This window comes from Brachypodium distachyon, chromosome 1 (assembly GCF_000005505.3).
Source record: "Brachypodium distachyon strain Bd21 chromosome 1, Brachypodium_distachyon_v3.0, whole genome shotgun sequence".
NCBI lineage: Eukaryota > Viridiplantae > Streptophyta > Magnoliopsida > Poales > Poaceae > Brachypodium > Brachypodium distachyon.
The window spans coordinates 20,777,429-20,801,381 of record NC_016131.3 but is presented as its reverse complement, the minus strand read 5'-3'; the positions used below and the strand labels follow the sequence as shown (position 1 = coordinate 20,801,381).

Below are 23,953 nucleotides of genomic sequence, written 5' to 3'. Positions count from 1 at the left end.
CAATGCTATCTCCTATGTATTCATTGCCTGTAGACAATCTTCGGGTGCTGATGATCAGGCAGTGGATATTTCTTCTGGAATTCATCAAGTCCCACTTGCATTTCTAACCCTTTGGTCAATATTCAACAATCCTCTTCACCTAGTAACTACGTACATAACCCAGAGAATTAGTAACTACGTATATAACCCTTTGGTTAATTACACTAAAAAGTTAATAATTTTGCACATCTACAATATAGGTGTCTGATAATTAGCAAAACTGTATAAAAATTCATTCTATATACAGCAGAGCAGCACAAAAGAGTCCACTCAGGCATCCTTAAAAAGCTTTCAGGCTTCAGCTTATCTAGGATATGGATCAGTATTAGTGACATCATTCACCGAGAAATTATCCTCCGTGGTCACATCGGACTTATCGTATATGTAGTTACCATGTCTGGCATGTTTGACTACTGAAGTCGAGCCTCTCGGGAAGAAGAATGCTGGTCGTCCTGGTGGATGTAGTTTTACTCTGTCTCTGGTTAGCATTAGAACAACTGATGATATCCTTGGTCTACCATCTGGATCATCTTGGATGCAAAGAAGACCGATGTGGATGCAACGTAGTACTTGGCTTTTGGAATATGCACGGAGTGATTGGTCAACTGTTTGCAATGCCATCTTATTAGTCCAGCAGTTGTATACCTGCCATATAAATGTATGGTTTGCAATAAGATTATGAAATATTTTTATATTCACATTTATAGAGTAAGCTGAAAGTACTATCACTTACATCGCTTAGGAGATTCACCATGCTATTCGAATGATCAGAACTGTTATTCTTTCTCCCAGTTACAATCTCGAGGACCAAAACACCGAAGCTGAAAACATCAATCTTGGGTGACACACTTCCAAGTATTGCATACTCCGGTGCCATATACCCACTGTGAAAGATTAGCAATTAAGCCTAGAAGCCTACTGTATACATAAATATAACGATGTCATATATGACGTTTCAAATTTTAACTATGCATGTGCGCTTACTATGTTCCTGCAACATTAGCTGTCTTTGTCTGTGTATGACCTCCTCCTAGCAGCCTTGCCAGCCCGAAGTCTGCAATTTTGGGATTCAGTTTCTCGTCCAGTAAGATGTTATTAGACTTCAGATCACGGTGAATGATTCTTATGCTCGAGTCTTCATGAAGATACAATATTCCCTTGGCAATTCCAACAATGATATTGTACCGTTGATCCCAATTTAGTTTCCTTGCCCTGCTATCATCTTTGTCCATGAAATGAAGAACTTAAGTTACATGAATAACTCTCATAAGAATCATAAGCATTAGCACCATATATAATCCATAACAGAAAAATGATATTGGTCTTAGCTTTTGAAATTATTGCCAGAAATGATACAGTGAATATGTAGTGGCAGACTGGTAAGTGGTAATACAACTCTAATATTTTTGGTCTTATCACATCCGGGCTCGTTTCTCAGCATGCATTATTTCGGTACATTGTGCAACTAGTCATTGACTGCAACTAACAATTCACTCGTGCACATTGGAAAATGATTCCAGTCGGTGAAGAAGTTAATTATGGCAACACGGTACTCCACTAGATTAATAAATATGGAGGAAATTACCAAATAGAAAGCTGTCGAGGCTCCCATTCTTTACGTACTCATAGACAAGCATCACTTCATTCTGATGCGAGCAATACCCCAGTAACCTGACAAGTTTTGTATGCTGGAGCTGAGCCAGAACTTGCACTTCATTGTGCAACTGATTCAGTCCCTCAGTAGTACTATGTGAAAGTTTCTTCACAGCCACATCTTGCCCATCTGAGAGTGCTCCCTGTAAAGAACCCTCCTTCCTTAAAAAAGACCAAAAATCATGGTGCAAATTGCACACCAACTTGTTTGTTTACCTTGTACACAATACCAAAACCACCCTCGCCAAGTTTATTCTCCTTGGAGAAGTTCTCGGTTGCCTCTTGTAGTGTAGATAAATCAAAGACCATACATTTTCCTCTCGCAACATTCTGAAATGCTGGTGCTGCAAGAATGAAGAGTGTCAATAAAATGTAAATTCATAAATTTTGAGATCTGCAAAATGTTAGTACTTACTTGGCTGCTTCTTCTGAGACTTTCTTTTCTTGAAGAAAATAAACGCCGAAGCCGAAAGCATCAATACTAAGCCAATGGTACAGGCGACTGATGCAGAGATCTTTGCTGCTGATCTTCTCTTCCACCCTGAATAAAAGATTTTATTTTTGTAACTCCTTTTAGAAACTGGTCTAGTTTGGTCATATTTGACCCATGTACTGAGGGCTAGTGTTCCACTTCAGCGCTCCTAAAGAATATTTCTAAATGATCCAGACACGCAACAAGCTAGTAGTACAATTTACACCCTAATCGTATACGTGTAGTCATGAAGACTATTTAACTAAGAGAATCAGTCAATCCTCAATATCTTATCCACTTCTTGTAGGCCTATTATAGTTTTCTTAATCCGGGTTCGTCAACAAGAATCTAGTGATAGCTGCGTGACTAGAAAAGTCAAGATGAAACAAAGACATTCAACCGGAGTAGCATGTGAACTATCGTATTGGGGAAATTCGACAAACACCTGGTGTGCAACAGTTGAAGTACCTCACCAAGCTTTCCGAAGAAATTCGTCCGATTTGTTTCAATCAACTAAAGCTGTTATTGTGCCGTATAATTACCTCTTTCATTCATCGGCGGTCTAACGTTCGCCGGCGACGATGTTGGAAGCCGTGGCGACGGCGGGGTTCCAGCAAACACCGGCGCCGGAAGCCGCAAAAGAGGGCTGCCTGAGAAGAAAGGATAGAGCTCGTACCGATAGTTGCACCGGATCCAAAAGGCCCTCCCACTCTTGCCACCGCTGAGAAATTCGGGCATCTGCTGAATTATATCCCCGAGGCAGCTCCGGCAGGCGGCCGGTGCCAAGTCCGGCGTACACTGCACCAGGGCGTAGATCGCGGAGATGCCGCCTCCTTCGAATTTCTCCTCACCCGTGGCAAACCGCCTGGACGACGAGCTCGACGCCGCGTGGTCGGCGGTGGCGTTCAGGAGCACCCCCACGGCGTCGTCGAACACCGTCGCCGGCGCGGACACCTTCCGCGAGTCCGACTGGAAGAAGAACTGGTTGCCGTGGCCGTCGGTGGCGGGCAGGAAGTTCTGGTTGGAGAAGTGGAGGAGGCAGAGGTCGTAGAAGATGGAGGCATCCTTGTCGAAGGGGCAGAGCTGCTGCGCGTCCTGGAAGGCGGTGGTGACGCAGGCCTCGCAGGCGGAGGCGTTGACGTCGCCGCGGCAGAGCGCGAGGGCGAAGACGATGTCCGGAATGGAGCCGACGCTGCCGGTGGCGAAGAGCTTCGTGGACGAGGAGGCGTCCGCGGGGAGGGTGGCGGAGAGCCGCCGGAGGTTGGATTGGTAGGTGCTGTTGCGCGCATAGCTCCCGCTGTCGCCGCACACCTGTGGCTGCGCGGCGGCCAGCGGCACGAGGAGGAGGATGGGTACGAGTACGAGTAGCAACATCGCAGTGAGGTGGGCGAGGACGCGGTGGCCCGTCGCCATGGAGATCGCAGGGAAGCCGGTCTGGCGATCGAGCGTGTGAAACCATGGCGGCGAGTAGAAGGAACTAGAAATCAGGAAAGGATTGTTTGACTCCCGACGTGGCATGGAGAACCAATTGTTTGACTGCAGAACAACGAATGAATGACGTGGGTCCCGCTGCTTGCACCTGTCAAGTTCACGTGGCTTTTGCCTGCAGGAACGGGTAGATTCTTTGCTGGCTACAGAGCACGTACAATGTTGATAAAAAAGCTAGGCTTGTTGGAGTAGAAAACTCTCGAAAATCTCCTGCCCTCGTCCCCATCCGTACACAGCGGCACCGCCGCGTTCAGTAAGATCAAATCCGATTTTAGACCTGTGTATTTAAGATAAGACCATCTTCCTTTGTGTGTTCCACATCATTTAGATAAGACAACAAAATATGTTATACACAGGGCCGTCTCTAGAATTTGGAGGCCCCTGTGCCAAACATAAAATGAGGCCCCACGTCTTGAAAAATCCTAAGTATAGAAGTGGAATTAGAAAAAAAAAACACCGGTGAACTAGAGTAGAGATTGAGTCCGCTAATTGATTTTCGGGCTGGGGGAGTTGTGTAGGCCAATGTGCGTGAAGAAATCAGATTAATTTAGCAAGTGATTAGGGCAGGAAAAGGAAGAGCGATTAGGGAGCATATGCGTTAGTTTTCTTTAGTCGTGAGCTTGAAAGGGCTGCATGCGTTTGGTGGGCTATACTATCTTCACCTAATTAATACCCCGCCTGGTAAATAATACATATGCTTAACTAAATTTTGGGCCCCCAAAAAGGTTAGCGGCCCTATTATGCCCTTGCTAATATATTAGCCTGATTATACAATATGTCATCTCTTAGTGACAAATCTCACAATTAATGCCTAGATGAATAAAATTAATTAAATAAATGTTAAGAAAATGTGAAATCTAGTACAACGAGGACTTTGCATTTTCTTTGCCTTATTCTTTTTGTGAAGAGATCACCATTTAGCTAAAAGAAGGCTCGTGCCTTTCTTCACCCCTCTCTCCTCCACATCAGCCATTATCCTACTGATGTCACCAGATTGTACACGCTCTTATTCTATTACTGCATGTTAAATGGTCCACTTCGCAGTTCGGATATCCCTCTTCGATTTGGAGAAAGACCGGCCCTCCGTTCCTTATTAAGTGTCAAAATATTATATGTATCTAGACGTTTTTTAATTTTAAGTATAGGTACATGCATATTTGGAAAATTTGAGACACTTAATATGGGATAGAGTGACTTTACATATTTAAATTTCTTCTTTTGTGACACTATTCACGCCCTCTTTGATTTGGAGAAAGAGTGGAAGAAAAATATAGAAATAGGAAAATTTTATTTGGTGCCATTATTCATCGATTTGATTTAAAGTAATGAAGCAAAGGCAAAAAAAAAAGTATTTTTTCATGTGATCTCAATTTCAAAAGGAAAACGCAGGATTTTTACAATTCCGTTGGACCTCTCCTTTAGAATCCCTTGCATGATAAACAAATGAAGAGTTTTCAATGACGTAACAGCATTAGAACTTTATTTTTGAATTCAGTTTGACTTAATTTGACTATATTTAGGTCCTGTTTGTTTGGCCTTCTGCTTCAGTTTTTGGTGCTTCTAGCCCTCTAAAAATCATTTCTCCTGTTTACACATGAAACTGAGAAGCACGTCCGTAGTTGCTTCCCACAGCTTCTGGGGGGAAATATGCTCCTTTCATACTCCCTCCGTCCAACAAAAGATTTCTCAAATTTGTTGAAATTTGAATGTACCTAGACATGAATTAGTATATAGATGTATTCAAATTTAGTCAAAGTCGAGACATCCTTTGAGGGAGTAAAAGAAATGGACTCTACAGCCCTGGCCTCATGGATTCTTCAGGACTCATCCTGCAATGACACGGTCGACACGTCGGACGCAATGCCTGGGTTGGCACCGGGGTTCCTGGCATAGAACGCCGGCTTGGACGGGGCACTGAGAGAGGCCGTTTCGCTTCCCAGCATCATGACTACCGACGACATCACCGGCCGGTCCGCGGCGTTCCCCTGAACGCATAGAAGCCCTACGTGGATGCATCTTAGCACGTCGCTCTCCGAGAAGCTGCTTCTCATGCACGGGTCCACCGTCTCCAGCACTGTTCCGGCCGTCCAATGCTCCCACATCTGAGCCATATGCAGAGCAGCAGCAGCCACCGTGAGCAAAACCGCGCAAAGACATCAGCTACAAAATGCAGACATATATAGCAAGCAAAGCACGTACCGTGTTCAAGAGATCTTCAGACTGTTTGGAGTTGTAGCAGTCGTTGTTCTTTCTCCCCGTCACGATCTCCAGGACCATCACCCCGAAACTAAACGCGTCCGATTTCACGGAGTAGTTCCCGCGCATCACGTACTCCGGCGCCATGTATCCACTGGAACAGTAAGGTAAGTGAGGCACACACCAAGTTAAATTTTTCGTACCAAAATGGGTGATTTGAATGGACTACGTAGAATATTTATGTTCTGTACTGACTATGTTCCGACGACACGGTTCGTGACACCCTGGGTCTGGTCTCGCTCGAAGAGCCTCGCGAGGCCGAAGTCTGATATCTTGGGGTTCATGTTGGTGTCAAGCAAGATGTTGCTGGCCTTGAGATCACGATGGACTACTTTGAGCTGGGAGTCTTCGTGGAGGTACTGTAGACCTCGAGCGATTCCGTTTATGATCTTGTACCTCTTTCCCCAGTCCAGTTGCTCGCGTTTCTCAGTATCACCTGTTAATTTCGTGTAAAGAAGAGTAGCAGACATCGATCAGTGTGATGATTTTTGCAGAGGAAACGGGGGAGAGGACTGAGCTGAGCATGCATCATTCAGACTAGTACCGAAAAGGATAATGTCGAGGCTCCGGTTAGGGACGAACTCGTAGACAAGCAGCCTCTCCTGCTGCTCCAAGCAGACGCCGACAAGCCTGACAAGGTTCTTGTGCTTGAGCTTGGCAACTAAGGCGAGCTCATTCTTCAGCTCCCCTACTCCTTGCGTTGAGCTCTTCGACAGTCTCTTCACTGCTATTTCGTCGCCATCCGGGAGAATGCCCTATGCAGATCGAACCAAAATTAAGCTCAGGTATCAACAAAATTTCGATGTGTTATTCATTTTTTCTCAAGGAAATACTTTGCTCCGTACGTACCTTGTACACCGCACCGAATCCGCCTTCACCGAGCTTGTTAATTTCCGCAAAATCTCCGGTTGCAGCTCGCAAAGTTGAGATGTCGATCAGCATCGAGTCTACACTTTCAATGTCCTCGGCTTCAGCGGAATAGCCTGGATCTGTTAAAATAGCAATGGCATTGCCGCCAAGAGTTTGTCAGTTATGTCACTTTGGGCCCCTAGGTGTCTTCCACGCAGTAAATTTGCAAAATCTTGCAGAACATACATGTCTGCTTTGCTTCTGCCAGTGGCCGCCGCCGCATCCAGAGGACGAGGCAGGCGACGAGGTTTATGGCTGCTATAGTAGGCAGCAGAACTATAAGAACCATACCAGGAACACTGTACTTTCTCCCTGTGAATTAACCAGTGTAAGGCCAGATGAGTATAATAAACTTCAAATGAAATAACACAAGGCTTATTGCGGTGGACTGCAAAGCAGCAACAAAATACAGGGGCCCTCTGAAATGCAGGACCGATAAAAATGTACGCATGGAGTAACATGAGACTAGAGTGTCACTGCTTGTAAAATTCTACAGAGAACAAAAAGCAAGACTCTGCAAAAAAATAATTAAGCTACGTACATGCAAGACTCAAATAAAATGAATTTAAGGGACCTAATTGAAATATAGATTTTTTTTTTCACTTATGTTTTGAGCACATATCGGAGACTCGGAGTCAGTGGAAACATAACCGAGGAAAAAAAAAGGAGGTTTGCACGCCTGAATAATTTAGGTGTGGCTATTTCTAAGAAATAAGCCTTATATATCAGTAGTGAACGTTTCAGAACCGTTGGATTAAAATCAAAAGGTCATCTCCAGTCTCTCATCTCTCACTTGGTGTCGTTGGATTAATATCCGATGTCTAACATGTTGATTCATCTCTGACTTAAAAAAGAACATGCGACTTGTGAATAGCAAAATTTTCGGTGCGCACGGTTTGCAATCAATTAAGCACGCCGTAACGAAAAGTCGCGCAAAGACGAAACTAGTAAACGCTTTGACTGACCTTGTGCGGCCGGGGCCGCTGTCCCCGGCGTCACAACATTGGGCACCACAGTCGTGGGCGCAGGAGCCGGCGGCGCTCCAGGGCTGGCCGAGGACGTCCCTTGCAGCCGCACCATGACGGGGCCCTCGAAGAAGGGCTTGGTCTCATACCGGTAACTGCACCTGACCCCAAGAACCCTGGCACCGATGGCGCTGGTGAACTGCCTGGGCAGCGCCTCCATGATCCGGCCGAGGCAGTCCCGGCACCGCGCGGGCGCCATGTCCGGCGTGCACTGCGCCCAGGCGTACACCTTGGGCAGCTCCCGGTCGAAATCGGCCTCCCCGGACGCGTACATGCGCCCGCTGTTGTTGTACGCGGCGTAGTCCACGGTGGCGTTCATGAGCGCCGCCACGACGCTTTGGAACCGGGCCGGCTCCAGCGTGGCGTTGAAGTCGTTCCGGAGCCTGTACGTGGTGCTGTACTCGGTGTTGTCGGAGGCCCGGAAGTGGATGTTGGAGTAGTGGAGCGCGCAGGAGTCGTAGTAGATGGTGCCGTCCTTGGTGTAGGCGCAGGCGTTGGACAGGTCCGTGAAGGCCTGGTCGAGGCAGGTGAAGCAGGAGGAGGCGTTGGAGTCGCCGCGGCAGAGCCCCAGCGCCCAGACCTGCTCCGGGACGACGCCGACCTGGGCCGTGGCGAAGAGGGTCGCCGATGAAGAAGCGTTCTTGGGGAGCGTGGCGGCGATGCGGGCCAGGTTCGCCTGGTACGTGCTGTTGGCCGCGAAGTTGCCTGAGTGCCCGCAGATTGGCCACGGGTATACGCCCGCCGCGGGGGAAGCGAGCAGGGCGACGATGCCCGCCAGCAGGAGGAGGCGGTGAGCCATTCTCATACTCTGGAGGCTGGACTCTGGACCGGCCGTGGAGCGGAGAAAGTACTTTGGGGTCGCTTTTGTAGATCGGCCGGACCAAATTTGACCGCTGGACGCATGTCGAGTTTGACCACTACCATGGAAATTAGTAGTGCAAGTCTCGTCAGTGACTCACTGACTACTTCCAAGTTCCATCACAAAAAAAGAAGACAAAAAGGAAATAAAAACTGACTACTCCGATCTGTGCAGAAATTAGGCCAGTTGGGTTTGTTTCGTAGCAAGCTCGCATCACTGGGCTTTGGTAAACATCTTAGTTAAACACGAGGCAACTATAAAAGATATAAGAAGATATTAATCCTTAATTTAGTGGTTATAATTATCGTTTAAGAAATAACTATTTCTACTATTGAGTTATGCAGACACTTTTTTCTTGTGAAATTTAGAGTTTTGCGGGAAACCAATGTACGAACTCCGAGCGGAATCCGGTCACGAGGCCATTTGAAAAAAAAAAGCTTTGTGTGGAAACAACCCCGCACTTGAATCCCTACCAGGCGTTCCCCTAAGGGATTCTTTTCTTGTGACTAATTCTTTCACCGTGTGAGGAGGGAGCGCGTGGTTTCCTCCTTTTTTTTCCTCGAGAAAACAGGCAAACAAGCCGATTGCCCAACCTTTTACTCTTTCCCCTTTTTGACTCTTATAAAATAAAGAAGTCTAAATTCTCTAACCAGAACCCTAGAAATAAGTTCTTAAAACTTTCAAAATTTGAGATGGATTTTGAACCTTCTGGAACAAGAGCGAAGTTCAAATTGTTGATGAGCTTTCAACTAATGTTAACAAACTTTCAAAATTTTATTGACAAGCTTTCTTTTTTTTCTAGACTTTTAAAAATCTCGGATGGACTTCTAAACTTCTAGAAAAGCTTTCAAATTTTTAGGCTGAAACCTTTAAAAGTTTTGGACAAACTTTCAAAACAATTAAGATGGGTTCCTTTGTTTACTTTCAAATTTTGAGGGAGAGACATTTTATTTTATTTTTGTTGATGTTTTTTTTGTACTTTCAAATTTCCTACATGATCCAGCTCTTTGCTCCTTGGCACTGTTATGAACCAGTGCAACATTACCTTTCAGGTCAAAGCTAGGTGTGATTAATTGGAGTCAAATGTATATAAGATGGAGACGTCTCAGAGGATACGAATTGGACCTCTTGGTGCAATTGCCATTGTGAAAGGGCGCATCCATACATACTACGCACACTTGGAGGCCAAGTCTTAAAATGTCAGGACAATCTAGCCTGATAGGCACAACTTTCATCGAAGTGGAAGAAAATACGTTGTCGCGCATTCGAGTGGTTGATAATGTTTTCTTCTCATTTTTCACGTCATTTAGAGAAAACAATGAAAAAATGTTGTACAATGAGACATCTCTTAATATTATGTCTATCAATTAATGCTTAGATGCCTCTAAAATTATGAATAGATTAAATTTGAACGAAAAAAGTGACTTAAGAGATTGCATCAGGTACAATACAATTGAGAAAAACATATTATCTTAAGTGTTAAGTGATTATCTCGTGGTTAAGAGAAGACTATTTTTTCCCTCCCTCTTCCACATCCCTTTTTAACTACTGTACATGGGTTTGTTAATGAAAACTTACAACACTCCATCAGTCACCTAGTCAAGCGTGCAGCTAGCTAGCGCAGTAAACCATTGTATTAAGCGGTTTTTTTTTCCGAAAAAGAGGTTGAAACCCTCAACCTCTGCATCAAAAAAATACACACATCAAAACTGTACTAACCGGAATATAATCAAGTGGAGGTAGGCGACCGAATGGCAACGAGCCAACGACCTGTCCGGCACGGCATTGCCGCAATAAGCAAACGCAAGTTGGTGTCTTTTTCCACGCAGGGTGGAATAAGCGACTAGCATGGTCCGTAGCAAAAAGACACGATCTTTCTTTTTCCGGCCCGCCGTGGCACGAATTATTTAGCAGAAAGCCCCTTTGTGAAAAAACATCGTGAATTCGTGATGAGTAACAACGGGTTCGATGGTGACACCGCGAAACTGGCAGCCGGTTTCGCAGGCGGCCAATCAACTTTGACTCAACAAATCAAGCAGGAATGCAGTATACCACTTGCGCGCGCCCGTGGAAAAATGGAAGTGACGCGATGCGTCGTATCTGCCTGCTATCGCCGTTGTCGCAGGGGTCAGGCTCAGGCTCAGGCCAAAGAAAAAAGGACGATTTCCCCGAAGTGCCCCGCGCCCCCGCGCCAGCAGCGATGCTCGCCGGGCCCCTCGCTGCCGTCCTGCTACTCCTCTTGCTGCCGCGGGCTAGATCGTTCGAGGACTTCACCTGCGATGGCGCCGGCACCTACGGGCCCAACAGCACTTTCCCAGCCAACCTCGGCCTCGTCGCGGGGGCGCTCCCGGGGAACGCCTCCTCCGCGCCCACGGGGTTCGCCACCGCGGCGGCCGGCACGCAGCCCGGCCGCGCCTACGCGATGGCGCTCTGCCGCGGCGACGTGAACGGCTCCGCCTGCGCCGCCTGCGTGTCGGCCGCGTTCCGTGCCGCGGGCGCGCCGGACCACTGCCCCAACAACACCGGCGTCACCATGTACGAGGACAGCTGCGTCGTCCGCTTCTCCAGCGGCCAGCAGTTCCTCGACTTCCTCAGAGCGGACCAGTGGCAGGTCAGGGAGCTCAAGTACGCCGCGCCGCCACCCAATTTCACTTCCAAAACTTCATAGTTTTAAATGCGTACCTATATAGTATCTGTAATCCAAACTAATGAAATTTACAACAAACAATGGATTTGGAAACTTGGATAAGTATTCGAATCTCCCAGGCTCCTGGGAACGTGTCGACGGTCCCGAGTGCCTGGTTCAGTGCCGCCGCCACGGCCGTGCTCACCGCCGTCGTCGACCGCGCGTTGGCCGCGCAGGGCAATAACTCGACCGGCAGCAAGAAGTACTTCGCCACGGCCGAGGTGGAGTTCGACCCCAAGATTTACGCGCTCGCCCAGTGCCTCCCGGACATGACGCCTGCGCAGTGCCAGGGCTGCCTCGGGACTAACCTCCAGAACCAAAAACCCTTTCTCAGCATCAAGCGCCGGTGGATCATAGGGCTTGAGACGTGGTGCAACCTGAGGTATAGCGTGCAGCCGTTCTTCGACGGCCCGGCGATGCTGCTGCTTCCAGCACCACCAGCGCCGGCAGTCATGCCCCCATCCCCATCTGCAACTCCAGATTCCGGAGGAGCAGGTAGCAGTACCCACACTCTCTCAATTCTTCTTTTTGTCTGAAGAATTTTATTTTTTTGTTTAGTTAATAGTGTTAAGAAATTACAGTACTACTTAAAGTTCTCGCTTGGTGTATGCTGTTTCAGGGAACAAAACCAGTGCAGCAGGACTCTCAGCAGGCATCGCTTGTTCCGTCGTCTTGATATTGGTTCTGTGGTCCATTTTCGCTTTCGTCCGGTTCAAGAGAAGGACTAAAACTACCGAGGACGACCACCGTGAGTAGCATCTAATATGTTATCTATCCAAGAGCTTGAATTTTGTCATTTACTGACGGCAATCTTGTCGTACGATACCAGCACTGAAGAAAATTGCAAGAGCACAATGCACGATCTTTGATTTGCTTGCACTGCAAGAGGCAACTGAAAACTTCTCACAGAACAACAAGCTCGGAGAAGGTGGTTTTGGTATTGTATACAAGGTAAGTAAACAGCCAAGAATTCAAGGATAGAAAAGGGTAATGCATCATACTCTCTTCATTTCACGAATGTTGGAGTATTTTGTTTCGTTAAGATAAGTCTTTGACCAAGAATCACTCTATTAATATGTAAGTTATATGATACAAAACCATGATCATTAGTAAGAACTTTTAAAGACGAATCCATTGATATATATTTTATGTATGAAAAAATACATATCAATAGAGTTTTTATTGGTCAAAGTTTTGTCTTAACGAAACAAAATACGCCAACCTTTGTGAAATGGAGGGAGTATGTTGTCTGAAAATGATTCCATTTCAGGGGATACTGCCTGATGGTCAAGAAATAGCAGTGAAGAAACTGCTGGGAAGAACTGGGCATGGTTTGCAACAGCTACACAACGAGGTGCTACTATTGGCAGAGCTGCAGCACAAGAACCTTGTTCGATTGCAGGGGTTTTGCTCGCATAGGGATGATACGCTACTCGTTTATGAGTATATCAAGAATGGGAGCCTTGACAACTTTATATTCGGTATTTTTCTACTCCACTCACATCTTTAGCTACACATTTTCTAAAAAAAAACATCTTTAGCTACAAACTTGCACATGCAAAATTCTCTGGTCAGTGGTCACTGCAAATTGTGGCATTTCTCTATTGTGTTTCTGAAGTCTATTTGACTCTTTTATTTGGTATGCATCAAAACATTTTTTAATTATGGATTCAGCGATAATTGATGCTTGTCATGAGAAACACCATCCATACAAAGTATGCCGCAAAAGGAAAAGAGCTCTTTTACAGTACCCCGAAATAAATAAAAGCCATCCGTTTGTTTCAATCTAATGGCTGATATCAAGTGGTACTCCAACAAAATCAGATAGGAGTAACATCTCTAAAAATTATGGAGTACCATGAGTTCAGGGGTAAAATCGTAATCAAGAAATTAAGACTTAGGAGGAAAATTATACGTCACCTGTGATTAAAATAGAAATATATATATCCAATCGGAGGATTCCCGCAAAAAAGATCTCTTGCAAAGGGATCGATGGCGACCGCCGACCAGAGTGTCCTGGCCCGAGGAGAGTCGTGAGAACGAAATTGGTGAGTCCGAAGGATCACCATGAACAGGAGTGAGTTGGGTTAGTAATCCCTAATCAGGGATTCAAAGAATCTTGAAACTGATGCCCGCATGTAGTGCTAGAGAAAGATCGATCAGGTCTTTGTTTCTGTTGTTCTTAGAGTAAATACATCCCAATTAGTTCAAAGAAAAATCACATGGACATGAAGGTTCCATGGAACGCATGCTATAAAACTCCTGGAAGAGGAGAGGAGAGCGGAGCACGGTGGCCAATTGGCAGCAGTGTCAATTTGGTGATCATAACGATGCCGGATTACACCCAATTCAAAGCCTAAATGTGCCCTGCAAAGGAGGCGGCATGCAGGGGAGGCAGCGGTGCGTCTCGCGGCCAGTTCGATCGGGATGAACCAGTCGGTGCGTGTGTGTTGGATCAAGACGAAGGGCCACAGGGAGTTATAGATGGGAAGTTGAGATTACCTTGTTAGCAGAAAAAGTCTAATTTACTCTTTTAAATGAAGGGTTAGATTTGATCGGTACTCCCATGGCTCTCCATGGAGTACTAGGGTACCGTAAATTTCTCAAGGAAAATACAGGTAAGAATAGAATGAGTAATGCATAGCTGTACAACGGAGTATCATTTTTAGTGACCGGAGTATCACACCTAGCGTGGAACCACAGACAATAAGTTCCCACTGTAGCATTTCCGGCAAATAAGTCACTGCAGCAGATACTGTAGGTACAGTTAACATCTTTTTTTGACCGGTAGGTGAGTTATTATGATTGTTCTGCGTTTAATTTGCAACAGCTAATATGAATCCAGTGTTTCGCCAATAGATACTAATGAGGGGAATACACTAAACTGGGAGCAACAATACAACATCATTCTTGGAATTGCCAAGGGTATATTGTATCTTCACGAGGACTCAAGCATGAGGATCATCCACCGGGACCTGAAAGCTAACAACATTCTTATCGATGATGACATGGATCCAAAAATCGCAGACTTTGGATTGGCGAGGCTGCTAGGAGAAGGTCATACTAATACTAGGACAGCTAGAGCTGTTGGAACACTGTAAGCTCATACCTACCTTAATCAAACATTCACATCTCGCAGATATTGATCGAGCATCTTTCGTAGCCTAACTGCTCATCCTCTGCAGTGGTTATATGGCACCGGAGTACGCGATACATGGACTCGTGTCACCCAAGATCGATATTTTCAGCTTTGGTGTGTTGGTCCTTGAAATTGTAACTAAGAGAAGGAATTCCAGTTCTGATGATAGTGATGCCGTGAATCTCCTTAGTGATGTAAGTGCTGATTTTATTTACTTTAATTACATATCTACATTGGAAGTTTCGTATGAATGTATCATCATATCTGAAAATGCTGTCCTTATGAATAGGTGTGGAATTGCTGGACAAAAGGGACCATATCTCAAATGCTAGACCAATCACTCCATGAAAACGCTCGAAACCAGGCGCTACGATGCATCCATATCGGGTTGATGTGCGTTCAATCGGACGCCAACGACAGGCCTTCTATATCATCCGTCATTTTCATGTTAACCAGAGATAACATGGAGATTCAGGCACCAGCACAGCCCGCGTTCTTCTTCGGGAGAGAATCAGCTTTAGCTTCTGTGCCGTCTGACCGATCAGATTTCTTATTGGGAATGGACGTGTCTGTGAATGGGGTTACAATTACTGAGCTGTATCCTAGGTAACTTTTGAGTCGGTGTGATGTTCAGATAAAAAGCTGTAAGTTCGGGCTAAATCCGTTTGTGTTTGATTTGCTCCAAAATAAGTGTTCATATGTTGTCTTTATGGGCAATTCGACGACTGGTCTATAAGATTTTTCCCACTGCCTCTATATATGGCCCTTTCAGACAACTTTTTGATTTTTACACGTGGTTGCCCCATGTTATTTACCTGGGAGAAAATAAGTATAATTTTGGTCCTTCAATTGATAGCAAAGTTTAGAAATGGTCACTCAACTCGAAATCGTATTCATTTGATCCGTCAATCGGCAAAATCGGATACTCTTAGGCCCTCTTCCGGATTCGAATGGTTTTGGCTCCACATGGACTGGTTTTCCCCCTTAAAGTTATTCATGTTGGATGCCATGATGCATAGTTGATGGACCAAATGTGTACGATTTTAAGTTCAACGACCATTTGTAGGAGGAACGGACGCTATCATGGTATCTAACATGGACAATTATGGGAAAAATCATGCCATGTGGAGTCAAAACCGTTCACATTCTGAAGAGGGACCAAAAGTGTCTACTTTGCAAATTGAGGGACCAAATATATACGATTTAGTTCAAACACTATTTCTATATTTCTAAACTTTACTGCTAATTGAGGGACAAAAATACTCTCAAAATATATTTGAATTTTTTTTGTCACTGAAAATTTGCGGTGACCCGTGTTCGCGCCAAAAAAGAAAATGATGACCCGTTGTGCCGTCGACATCGACCTTAATTAAGGCAGGTGATCGTGCATAAACCGTCCTGAGCTGATCAGTTGCACAAAGTAGTACAGTACTCATGATGGTATTGACCCTTTTTTTAATCGGGGAATGCTGGCATTTTAAGTATTTAAGTATAGATTAGCATGCACCGGGCTACCGGCGGATTGGCAAGTACATGGGGTTTATTTGCCTAGTTGTATAGCAGAAAACTAGACTTGTTCGAAAGTAGCTATAGTGCAGAGTTTATTATCATCTCATATGCCAAGCTAACAGTCAAGGCTTTTAGTCCTCGCTGCCTTTCTTCAGTTCAGGCCCTTGATGGGAGGACGCAGTTACCTGTGTCTGCAAACATTTGAACAAACATTAGATTAATTGCCAAAATAGACTAATACTAATATTAAACCAGAGTACAAATCAAAGGGAGCACTGTTTTTTGGGTGACATTAAAGATTTACAGTCAAAATTGGAGAAGCTTAACTGCCTCGTTTCTAGGCATAGGATATGAAAAGAACTCACTTGGTGCCTGGTGGACGACGGAGCCGGCGCCACCGAAATCGCAGGACCTGGCAGTACGGCCGTTGCGCTGGTAATAGTCATTCATAGCGTAGGACGCGTGCGCGACCTTGGTGTTTGGGTCGAAGCACTGCGCCCCCGGCTGGATGGCGCCGCAGTCCGCGCCGTGGCCGCACGCGTAGTCGAGCGCCGCCTGGAGCCGCGCGTCCCCTACGGCCGCATTCGCCACGCACCAGCTCGCCGCCTTCGGGTCACAGGTGCCTGATGGCTGCTGGTACACGACGGAGGCGGCGCCGGCGAAGTCGCACGTCCCGCTGGCCCGGCCCTTGCTCTGGTAGTAGTCGTTGAAGGCGTAGGACGCGTGCGCGGCCTTGGTGTTGGGCTCGTAGCACGCTTTCCCGGGCTGGATAGCGCTGCAGTCCGCCCCGTGGCCGCACGCGTAGTCCAGCGCCGCCTGCAGCCGCGCGTCGCCGACATCACTCCTCGCCACGCACCAGCTTGCCGTCCCTCCTCCTCCTCCGCCGCCGCCGCCACCCCTGAAGTCGACCTGGTACACCGCTTGCCCGTTCGGGTAGAACAGGCCGAAGTTCTGCTCGTCGGCGGGCTTCTGGTTCTCGTTGAAAAGGGCGAAGATGTACACGGAGAAGTCACCGTTTGTGCCTGCCCCAGCAGCACCCACGGCAAGCGTCCTGTTGCTGCCCATGGTGCCGGCGCTGCCGCCGGAGGAGGAGTGCGTGCTCCGGATGACGTTATTCACGTAGCTTGCGGCGTTCTCCTTGGAAGCCACGGCGTTGTTGCAGTAGGAGCACCACCCCGTCTCCCCAACCACCACGTGCACCCTTGGGTGGCCGCGCCTGCGGTTCGCATAGTGCACGGCGGCTAGCTGCGCGTCAAACAGGCTGTAGTACCTGACTCCCGTCCCAGAGTCGAGCACGCCGTCGTTCTGCCCCGACGTCGCGTAGGCGAGGGAGAAATCGCCTTGCTGATCCTTGTACGTGTAATACGGGTAGATATTGACCATGAGGTAAGAACCCGTCTGGTCCAGGAAGTCGAGCATGGGGCTCATCACCGACTGCGCGATGTCGTCCCGGAACGCGCCCTGCGACGGTGGCGACGATTGCTTGAGCGCGTTCAACGCGATCGGCGTGGTCACCTTGATGGCGTCCGCCAGGCCTAGCCTGGCGAGAGCCGCCTGGACGTTCTTCATGGCCGGGACCAGCTTCGAGGTGAGTTGGCTTGCCTGGTTGAACACCTCGTTCCCGACGGTCACGCCATTGATCTTCGCGTCGGGGTAGTGCCGCTTCACGTTGTCTTGCACCCACCGGAGCGCGTACGAAGGGTCGTCCGCCGCAGAGGCTACCAGCTCGTTGGGCAGACCCACCAGGATCTTGATTCCGGTGTTCGCCATCGAGTTCAGGACCGCCTCGTCGGTGTCGTACACCCTGATCGACGTGATCCCGTTCTGGTTCAGAAGCTGGACCACCGACGCTGGGTCCATCAAGTTGTTCCCGATCCTTCCGTAGCTCACCCCAACCTCTCCCGCCTCTGCAAATAATGCACACCAAAGATTATGTGTCAATTAGTACAATGCCCGTGTTGCCGTGGCGTCTTAATTCCTTAACTAGTACGGTGACCGTGCATTGTCACGGCCTCTTAAACATATGCACACAAAAATTCATGTTCATTGAAATGACAATAAGATAATTTGACATTCAATCGAATTTAACGGAACAATTGCTTTTGTCATAGAATCCATAATTTTCATATTCCTGAACGTGAGAATTCTGAGTCACTGAGTGTATTACCGACTTATCATTGATTTCTTCAAAGGGTGCAAAGGCCGGTCCTTGCGCCCCCCCCCCCCCCCACATCGGAGCTAGGCACGGGGCGCTGCAGGATGGCCACCTTGTCCAAAGGGTGCAGAGGCCGGTCCTTGCCTCCACCGGAGCTAGCCACTGGGCGCTCCAGGATGGCGACCTTGCCCGGCGGCAGCCCGTGCGTGAGGAGCTATACAGAGAACCCGCTAGCGGAGGAGGCAGACGACCACGCCGCGGTAGCGGATGGCACCTGGCCCCGGGTGATGAGAGGAGGGTATTGGCGTGGCAGGCAGCGAAGCGGATGCGGGAGCTTGAGCGCGGGCACGAGCGGCTGCGAGGGAGGTGACGCAGTGAACATGGAAGGAGGAGGCATCGGTTGTTGCCGGAGAAGGCGGCAGCGGCAGGCGAGACGGAGGTGGAGGAGGCCATGTGTGGCGCTCTAGCTTCAGGGGCGGTGGGTGAACGGCGGCGGTGAAGCGCAGGAGGTCGGTGTGGATGAGGGGACGGCCGGCGGCTGCGCGGTGTCGGGGCGGAGGCGAGCGCTCGGCCGTAGAAGGTGGAGCAGCATCGTGGCAACCAGAGCGCCGCTGCAGCTATTGGGCCGGTAGATGGAGAGGGAGCGCGGGGAGGGGGGGGGGGTAAACTTGCAGAAAAACCCAGATCCGTGCCATGACGGGACAGCGCCTTGGGTCCCAACCCGTCAGGAGGCAGGGCGAGATGCGGGTCGGGGACTCGGGGATGAGTTGGGGAGAGATCCGTGGAAGGAGATGCAAAATTGCAGTTTAGCCGAAACCTTGGAAAACAAACCCAGTTCCGTCCTTTATTTGGACGGCGGGTTGAATTAACAAAAACTTGAAGGGGCAAATTGCAAAATTCACGGACGGACGACGACGACGACGACGAAGGAAGCGTTCCTCCTTTTATTATTTGGGTAGATTTCGTTTTCGACACCAGTGCCCGTCCATTGCTACGGATCGACAGACTCATCAATGAAAATATCATAATTTCGCAAATGTGTGGATCACTTCTGATTCTTGAAATTAGCATAACTTCCGCAGCACGCTAGGGCCTACAAGAGTAATATATATTTTTGGAATGTTCTCTGCAATTTCAGATATTCTTTGTACGTCTGCATGAAATGCCCATATATGCCAGACAAAATATTTATCTATTTCAAATGTAGTATAATTTTGTACTGGTGATTCTCACAAATTGTAAAAATAGTTTCATGATTCAAACTTGTTAACCTTAAATACTCTCCTAGGAAAATGTCCAAGTATATCAAATTGAATGTTCATTTATATCAAAGTGAATATTCACACAAACACACGTTTGTTCAAACAAATTTATAAAATGTTTCAACAGATTGTCTCAACGAGCACTGAGTTTGAAGTTAATTTCTACATGCTGATGTAATTAACATCCCATCCAAGTAATCGGCACCCATGTTCATGCAAGAGGGTGCACTGGACAACACTTCTTCTAATGATGGACATTATTTTTTTTTTGAAAAGATGGACATTAAGTGATTGTCTTCCGAGGTCCGCCCTGCCTCACGATACAACTTGTAACCTTGCGGATTGACCTAACATCGGTACAAACAATGATCTAGCTCATCATATCAACTTTTATTTTTTTGTATGTTAGCTATATAAACAGAAAAAAATTCTAATTTTTTGCAGGTTGTTTTCCGGGCGTCACATTGGCTCCGTACTGCTTCCGACGAAGGGACATGGATGTATGGACTCTGGGTGCCACCGTTTGTAGATGGTAGCACAGGGGTTCTTCGGCCAATTTGGGTGGTGTGCTGACCTTTAACTTGAGGGCGTGTGGTGTTTCTCTTGTTCGTTTGTTTTTATTTTTAAGCTTATTTGAGACTTGCACGTTGATTGCTTGATATTTTAATAATATAATGGTTGTGTGTATCGATCGATGCAGAGGCCGAGAGATTTCCTTATTTTTGAAAAAGAAAAAGTCCAATCAACCTACTAGTCATTACCAACATCGACCAGCCTACGCGCTTGGGCTTCAAACCAAACTCAAACTCAACATATGGATCCAAAATCACCTGTTACCTCCTTGCTAACTAGCGCTTAATTTTCAACATCTCTAATGCATGATTTTGAATTAATATGTAAAAGAACATACGACAGAAACTATTCTGCAAGACAAATACAACGATTTTATTCTTACATTTCAATCCATGCATATAGCTTCCCGCATAGTGATGAAAGTTCTAAAATCTTGACCACTTTTGTAATAATCTGACTTATATTTTGTGGGAGGAGAGGGTACAAAGTAAAGACCCTTCTTGGGTCGGTAATATGATTAATTACCTTATCGATCTAGTGTCTAGTATTATTTTTTATAGAAACATCGTAGAGGCACGCACACCACCACGCGCACACATTCACTCAACGTCTATGGACGACCAACTTGCAATACAAATCCAGAAATAATCAGATGCGTAGCCGTTTAATTATCGTGCATGGCTACGGAGTAGGAATTCTCTAAGTTTCTAAATATAAGATATTTTAGCTTTTCTCAGTTAGTATAAAATAAAATAAACGGCCGGTCGTAGTATTTTCCAAAACAGCCGCCTTAATTTATACATCAACCCCGATTACCTGCATGGTTGACGAAGAGGAGCGACAGTGAGACGCAGAGGAGGACGATGAGGAGGCAAGTAAGCGCCATGCTGTTGTGTACAGTGTAACAGGGGCAGAGATGAGCTGAGGAGTGTGGATGAGTCCGAGTGTGGACGTGAATTTATAGCAGCCAACAAATTCTTGGTCGAGGCGCTTCACTGTGGGTCCCACGTACGATGTCACACATGCTAACAGTTTTTTTTACGGCAAGACATACCCTCCGTTTCTGAATGTAATAGATAAGTCAAAGTTATTATACTTTGATTAAGTTTATAAGAAAAATTGTTCACACGATTCTAAATTAGTTTTATTATATCTGTCATGATATATATTTTCATCACCCTTTCGAAAAAATAATAATATAATTATTTAATATATTAGTTGTTGATATATTTTTCTATAAATTTGGTCAAAATTTGAAAAGGTTGTCTTCGTGGACAGTTCGACGACTAGTATGTAAGATTTAGGAAGAGAGGCAGTACTGGATAGTTAGTACAATTTCTTCATATTGGACGAGGCAAAACCAAAAAACAAAGAACCGGGGACAACACAGGGTACCTTGTCTAGGATTTCAAACTTAGCGAAAACATTTACTCCGTTCTGTGGAATAACGGAAATGGTGAGAAGACGAAAACTAAAATGAAACTTTACAAACAAAAGTTTACCAAGTGGGAAATGAAATCGACGTTTTCCGTGGAACACGTCCGGAAATGGTATTTTCTGTATTCGTCTGGTGGGGGGCGCAGTCGGGATGGCAGAGAGAGAGAGGCGACAAGATGGCAGGGAGAGATCGAGAGTAGAGGAAAGAGGCGACGGGACGTGGGTCCAGCACATTTGTATTCTTCCATGTATTCAGTATATTTCTTTTTTGAAAAGGGAAAGGATCTCTGACTTCTGCATCAATCGATGCACATAACCATCTTTATTGCATTGTTGATAAGGTCATACAATTCATTGATCAGCGATCGTGGATTAAAAAGGAGCCAGCGTATTAAATCAAGCATAACAAGTCTATGCATATAATCTTAATATGTTTATGAACCCCAATAAGCCAATTCCCAAATAAATAAATAATCGTAGTCGGTTGAGGCAAATAAAAAGAGATAAAAATGATAAGCCAAACAGTGCGAGTAAAAGGACAAGAGAGAAAAATATGTTGTATAATCTCATAAGAGTCACGCGCAAAAACAACACTTCACACTCCCCTCTCAATTCCACCTGACAAGATTATCTTTAGTAAGAAGGACTTGATGGTCTAAAACCACATAAATATCTTAACTTTTGTTGGAATCTTTAACTTTCAGAGTCCTCTAAAAACCGTCTGACCATACATAAAGTCAGGAAAAAACCCGTGAGGAAGTAAGCTTCCAAAGAAAACGGTCAGGTTCATTCGATAGGTGGACCATCATATTAGTGTATTTGGGAATAGAAAATTTTGGGCACAATCCCTAAATTAAATCGTATGGCTCAGATTTAGAGTGCGATTCAACCGAGTTGCAAAAAACTGCTCCCGATTTATATATCTTTTTTATTTTTTTATATATTTTCTGATTGACTTTTAACAAAATATAGTAGTGCTATTTTATATTGACTAAGATAGAGTAAGGTTATAGTTATGTACACAAGCTTAAACATAAAATGGAAAGAAAACCTTACACTAATTATGTACACAGATATTCAAATCTTCTATGGCGTCTTTTTTTGGGCATAATCACCCACCTCGTTTCTTTACTATCTACTCCCATATACTACCTTTGTTACTAAATGTATATATAGACGTTTTGATAGGTTATATAATTTATTGAAACGTCTTACATTTAGAAAAAAAGTTACTCCCTCTGACCCATATTATTTGTCTCAAATTTGCCCAAATAGGGATATATCTATGTTTAAAAAGCGTCTAGATACATGTAATATTTCGACAAGTAATATGGATCAGCTATCATATTGTTAAAACAGAAGAACGAGAAGTCACCACATTCATCCACTCATATTAGGTTTAAAATATATACACAGTTGACCGTAAATTAAACGGTTCAGATTTACAAGATTTGGAGGTGGTACAATAATTCTCATGTACGTAAAAAAACAATTGTCACGTTGCATACGCACACACCTACAACCATAATTAAGGGAAGAGCAAAGTACATTGTAAACCTTAAACGTGTAGACAAGGTCTAAAATAAACCCTGACGTCTCAATCCCGGAAATCAGCACCCTGTCCTTAATAATCCTGTTCGATCCCGACCTTTGGGAACCAAATCTTGTTTGGGTGAGCGGGATTGCTGACAAGATAGACAAATCTCGGGATTTTTATCCAAAAACACATTGAACTACAAAATAACTTAGATTGGGTCAATTTTAGTAGACATATATTAAAACAAAAAATTAAGATGCATTCATTTTCTTCAACGCCGCGCACACGCAACCACATAGGCGTCCATACAGCTATGCACATACGCAAGCGGATGGGTGTTGTGTCATTTCACATGTGCTCGAAAAATAAAAATTCAAGTTAAAAGTAGAAAAGGGTAAATCATCAGGTGTCCAAATAAAATGAGACAAATGATCAAAAACAGACTATATATCATATGACATATAATTATTTTTATTTTCCAAGTAACTAGACATATGATCAAATTCCCTGCATGAATGCAAAATTGTAAATAATATTATATCTGACATTATATAACTTAGTATAAATATAGGCGTCAAATTTTAGCAATAAGCTGAACTGAATTAGTCAATAATTTCCAAATTTTAACCGTTATGTCAGGGATCCTGTTCTCCCAAACGGGGTTTGATTCCTGAAGGTTGAGAATAGACAGGATTAACAAGCTAGGACAGGGTGCTGATTTCAGGGATTAGAAAGTCATGGTTGATTTCAGACTTGCTCTAGTACTAAGTCAAGGTTTAATATGAACTTTGCTCTTAAGGGAACTTACAAAGAGCTTGCAACGTGTATCAGGAGGATGCCAATCGGAATTCAGGAAATCTATCATATATACTCACGCTGCATGGTCTATTCAAAGATAGTTATTTTTATGGTAAGTGGATTCAGAATCGAAGATGCAGTATGTTTATCTGAACT

General features: G+C 45.5%; 3 protein-coding genes across 4 annotated transcripts; 1 reads left to right on the top strand and 2 right to left on the bottom strand.

Annotated features, from left to right (window-relative positions):
- Positions 1-155: 155 nt before the first annotated feature.
- Positions 156-8,696, bottom strand: LOC100824644. The gene is made up of 14 exons (XM_010239101.3): positions 7,783-8,696; positions 7,004-7,129; positions 6,758-6,897; positions 6,453-6,663; positions 6,104-6,344; positions 5,852-6,002; positions 5,473-5,754; positions 2,707-3,826; positions 2,108-2,233; positions 1,909-2,036; positions 1,625-1,835; positions 1,024-1,261; positions 773-923; positions 156-684 (listed from the first exon to the last, which is right to left on the bottom strand). The coding sequence occupies exons 1-14, from the start codon at positions 8,645-8,647 to the stop codon at positions 343-345; spliced, it is 4,332 nt and encodes a 1,443-aa protein (XP_010237403.2). The 5' UTR covers positions 8,648-8,696; the 3' UTR covers positions 156-342.
- A 2,079-nt stretch (positions 8,697-10,775) lies between these two features.
- Positions 10,776-15,316, top strand: LOC100834385 (putative receptor-like protein kinase At4g00960). 2 transcript variants are annotated; one of them, XM_003562928.4, is made up of 8 exons: positions 10,776-11,326; positions 11,452-11,882; positions 12,007-12,135; positions 12,217-12,338; positions 12,658-12,868; positions 14,247-14,484; positions 14,573-14,720; positions 14,816-15,316. In XM_003562928.4, exons 1-8 carry the CDS (start codon positions 10,791-10,793, stop codon positions 15,134-15,136), a joined length of 2,136 nt encoding a protein of 711 aa, XP_003562976.2. In that variant the 5' UTR covers positions 10,776-10,790; the 3' UTR covers positions 15,137-15,316. The 2 variants fall into 2 exon arrangements, with proteins under 2 accessions (XP_003562976.2, XP_024312870.1); XM_024457102.1 differs by having other exon boundaries at positions 11,452-11,885.
- A 595-nt stretch (positions 15,317-15,911) lies between these two features.
- On the bottom strand, positions 15,912-20,958 carry LOC100833466 (glucan endo-1,3-beta-glucosidase 7). Its single transcript, XM_003562925.4, has 3 exons — positions 20,842-20,958; positions 16,401-17,942; positions 15,912-16,226 (listed from the first exon to the last, which is right to left on the bottom strand). The coding sequence occupies exons 1-3, from the start codon at positions 20,909-20,911 to the stop codon at positions 16,192-16,194; spliced, it is 1,647 nt and encodes a 548-aa protein (XP_003562973.1). The 5' UTR covers positions 20,912-20,958; the 3' UTR covers positions 15,912-16,191.
- Between the last annotated feature and the right edge of the window lie 2,995 nt (positions 20,959-23,953).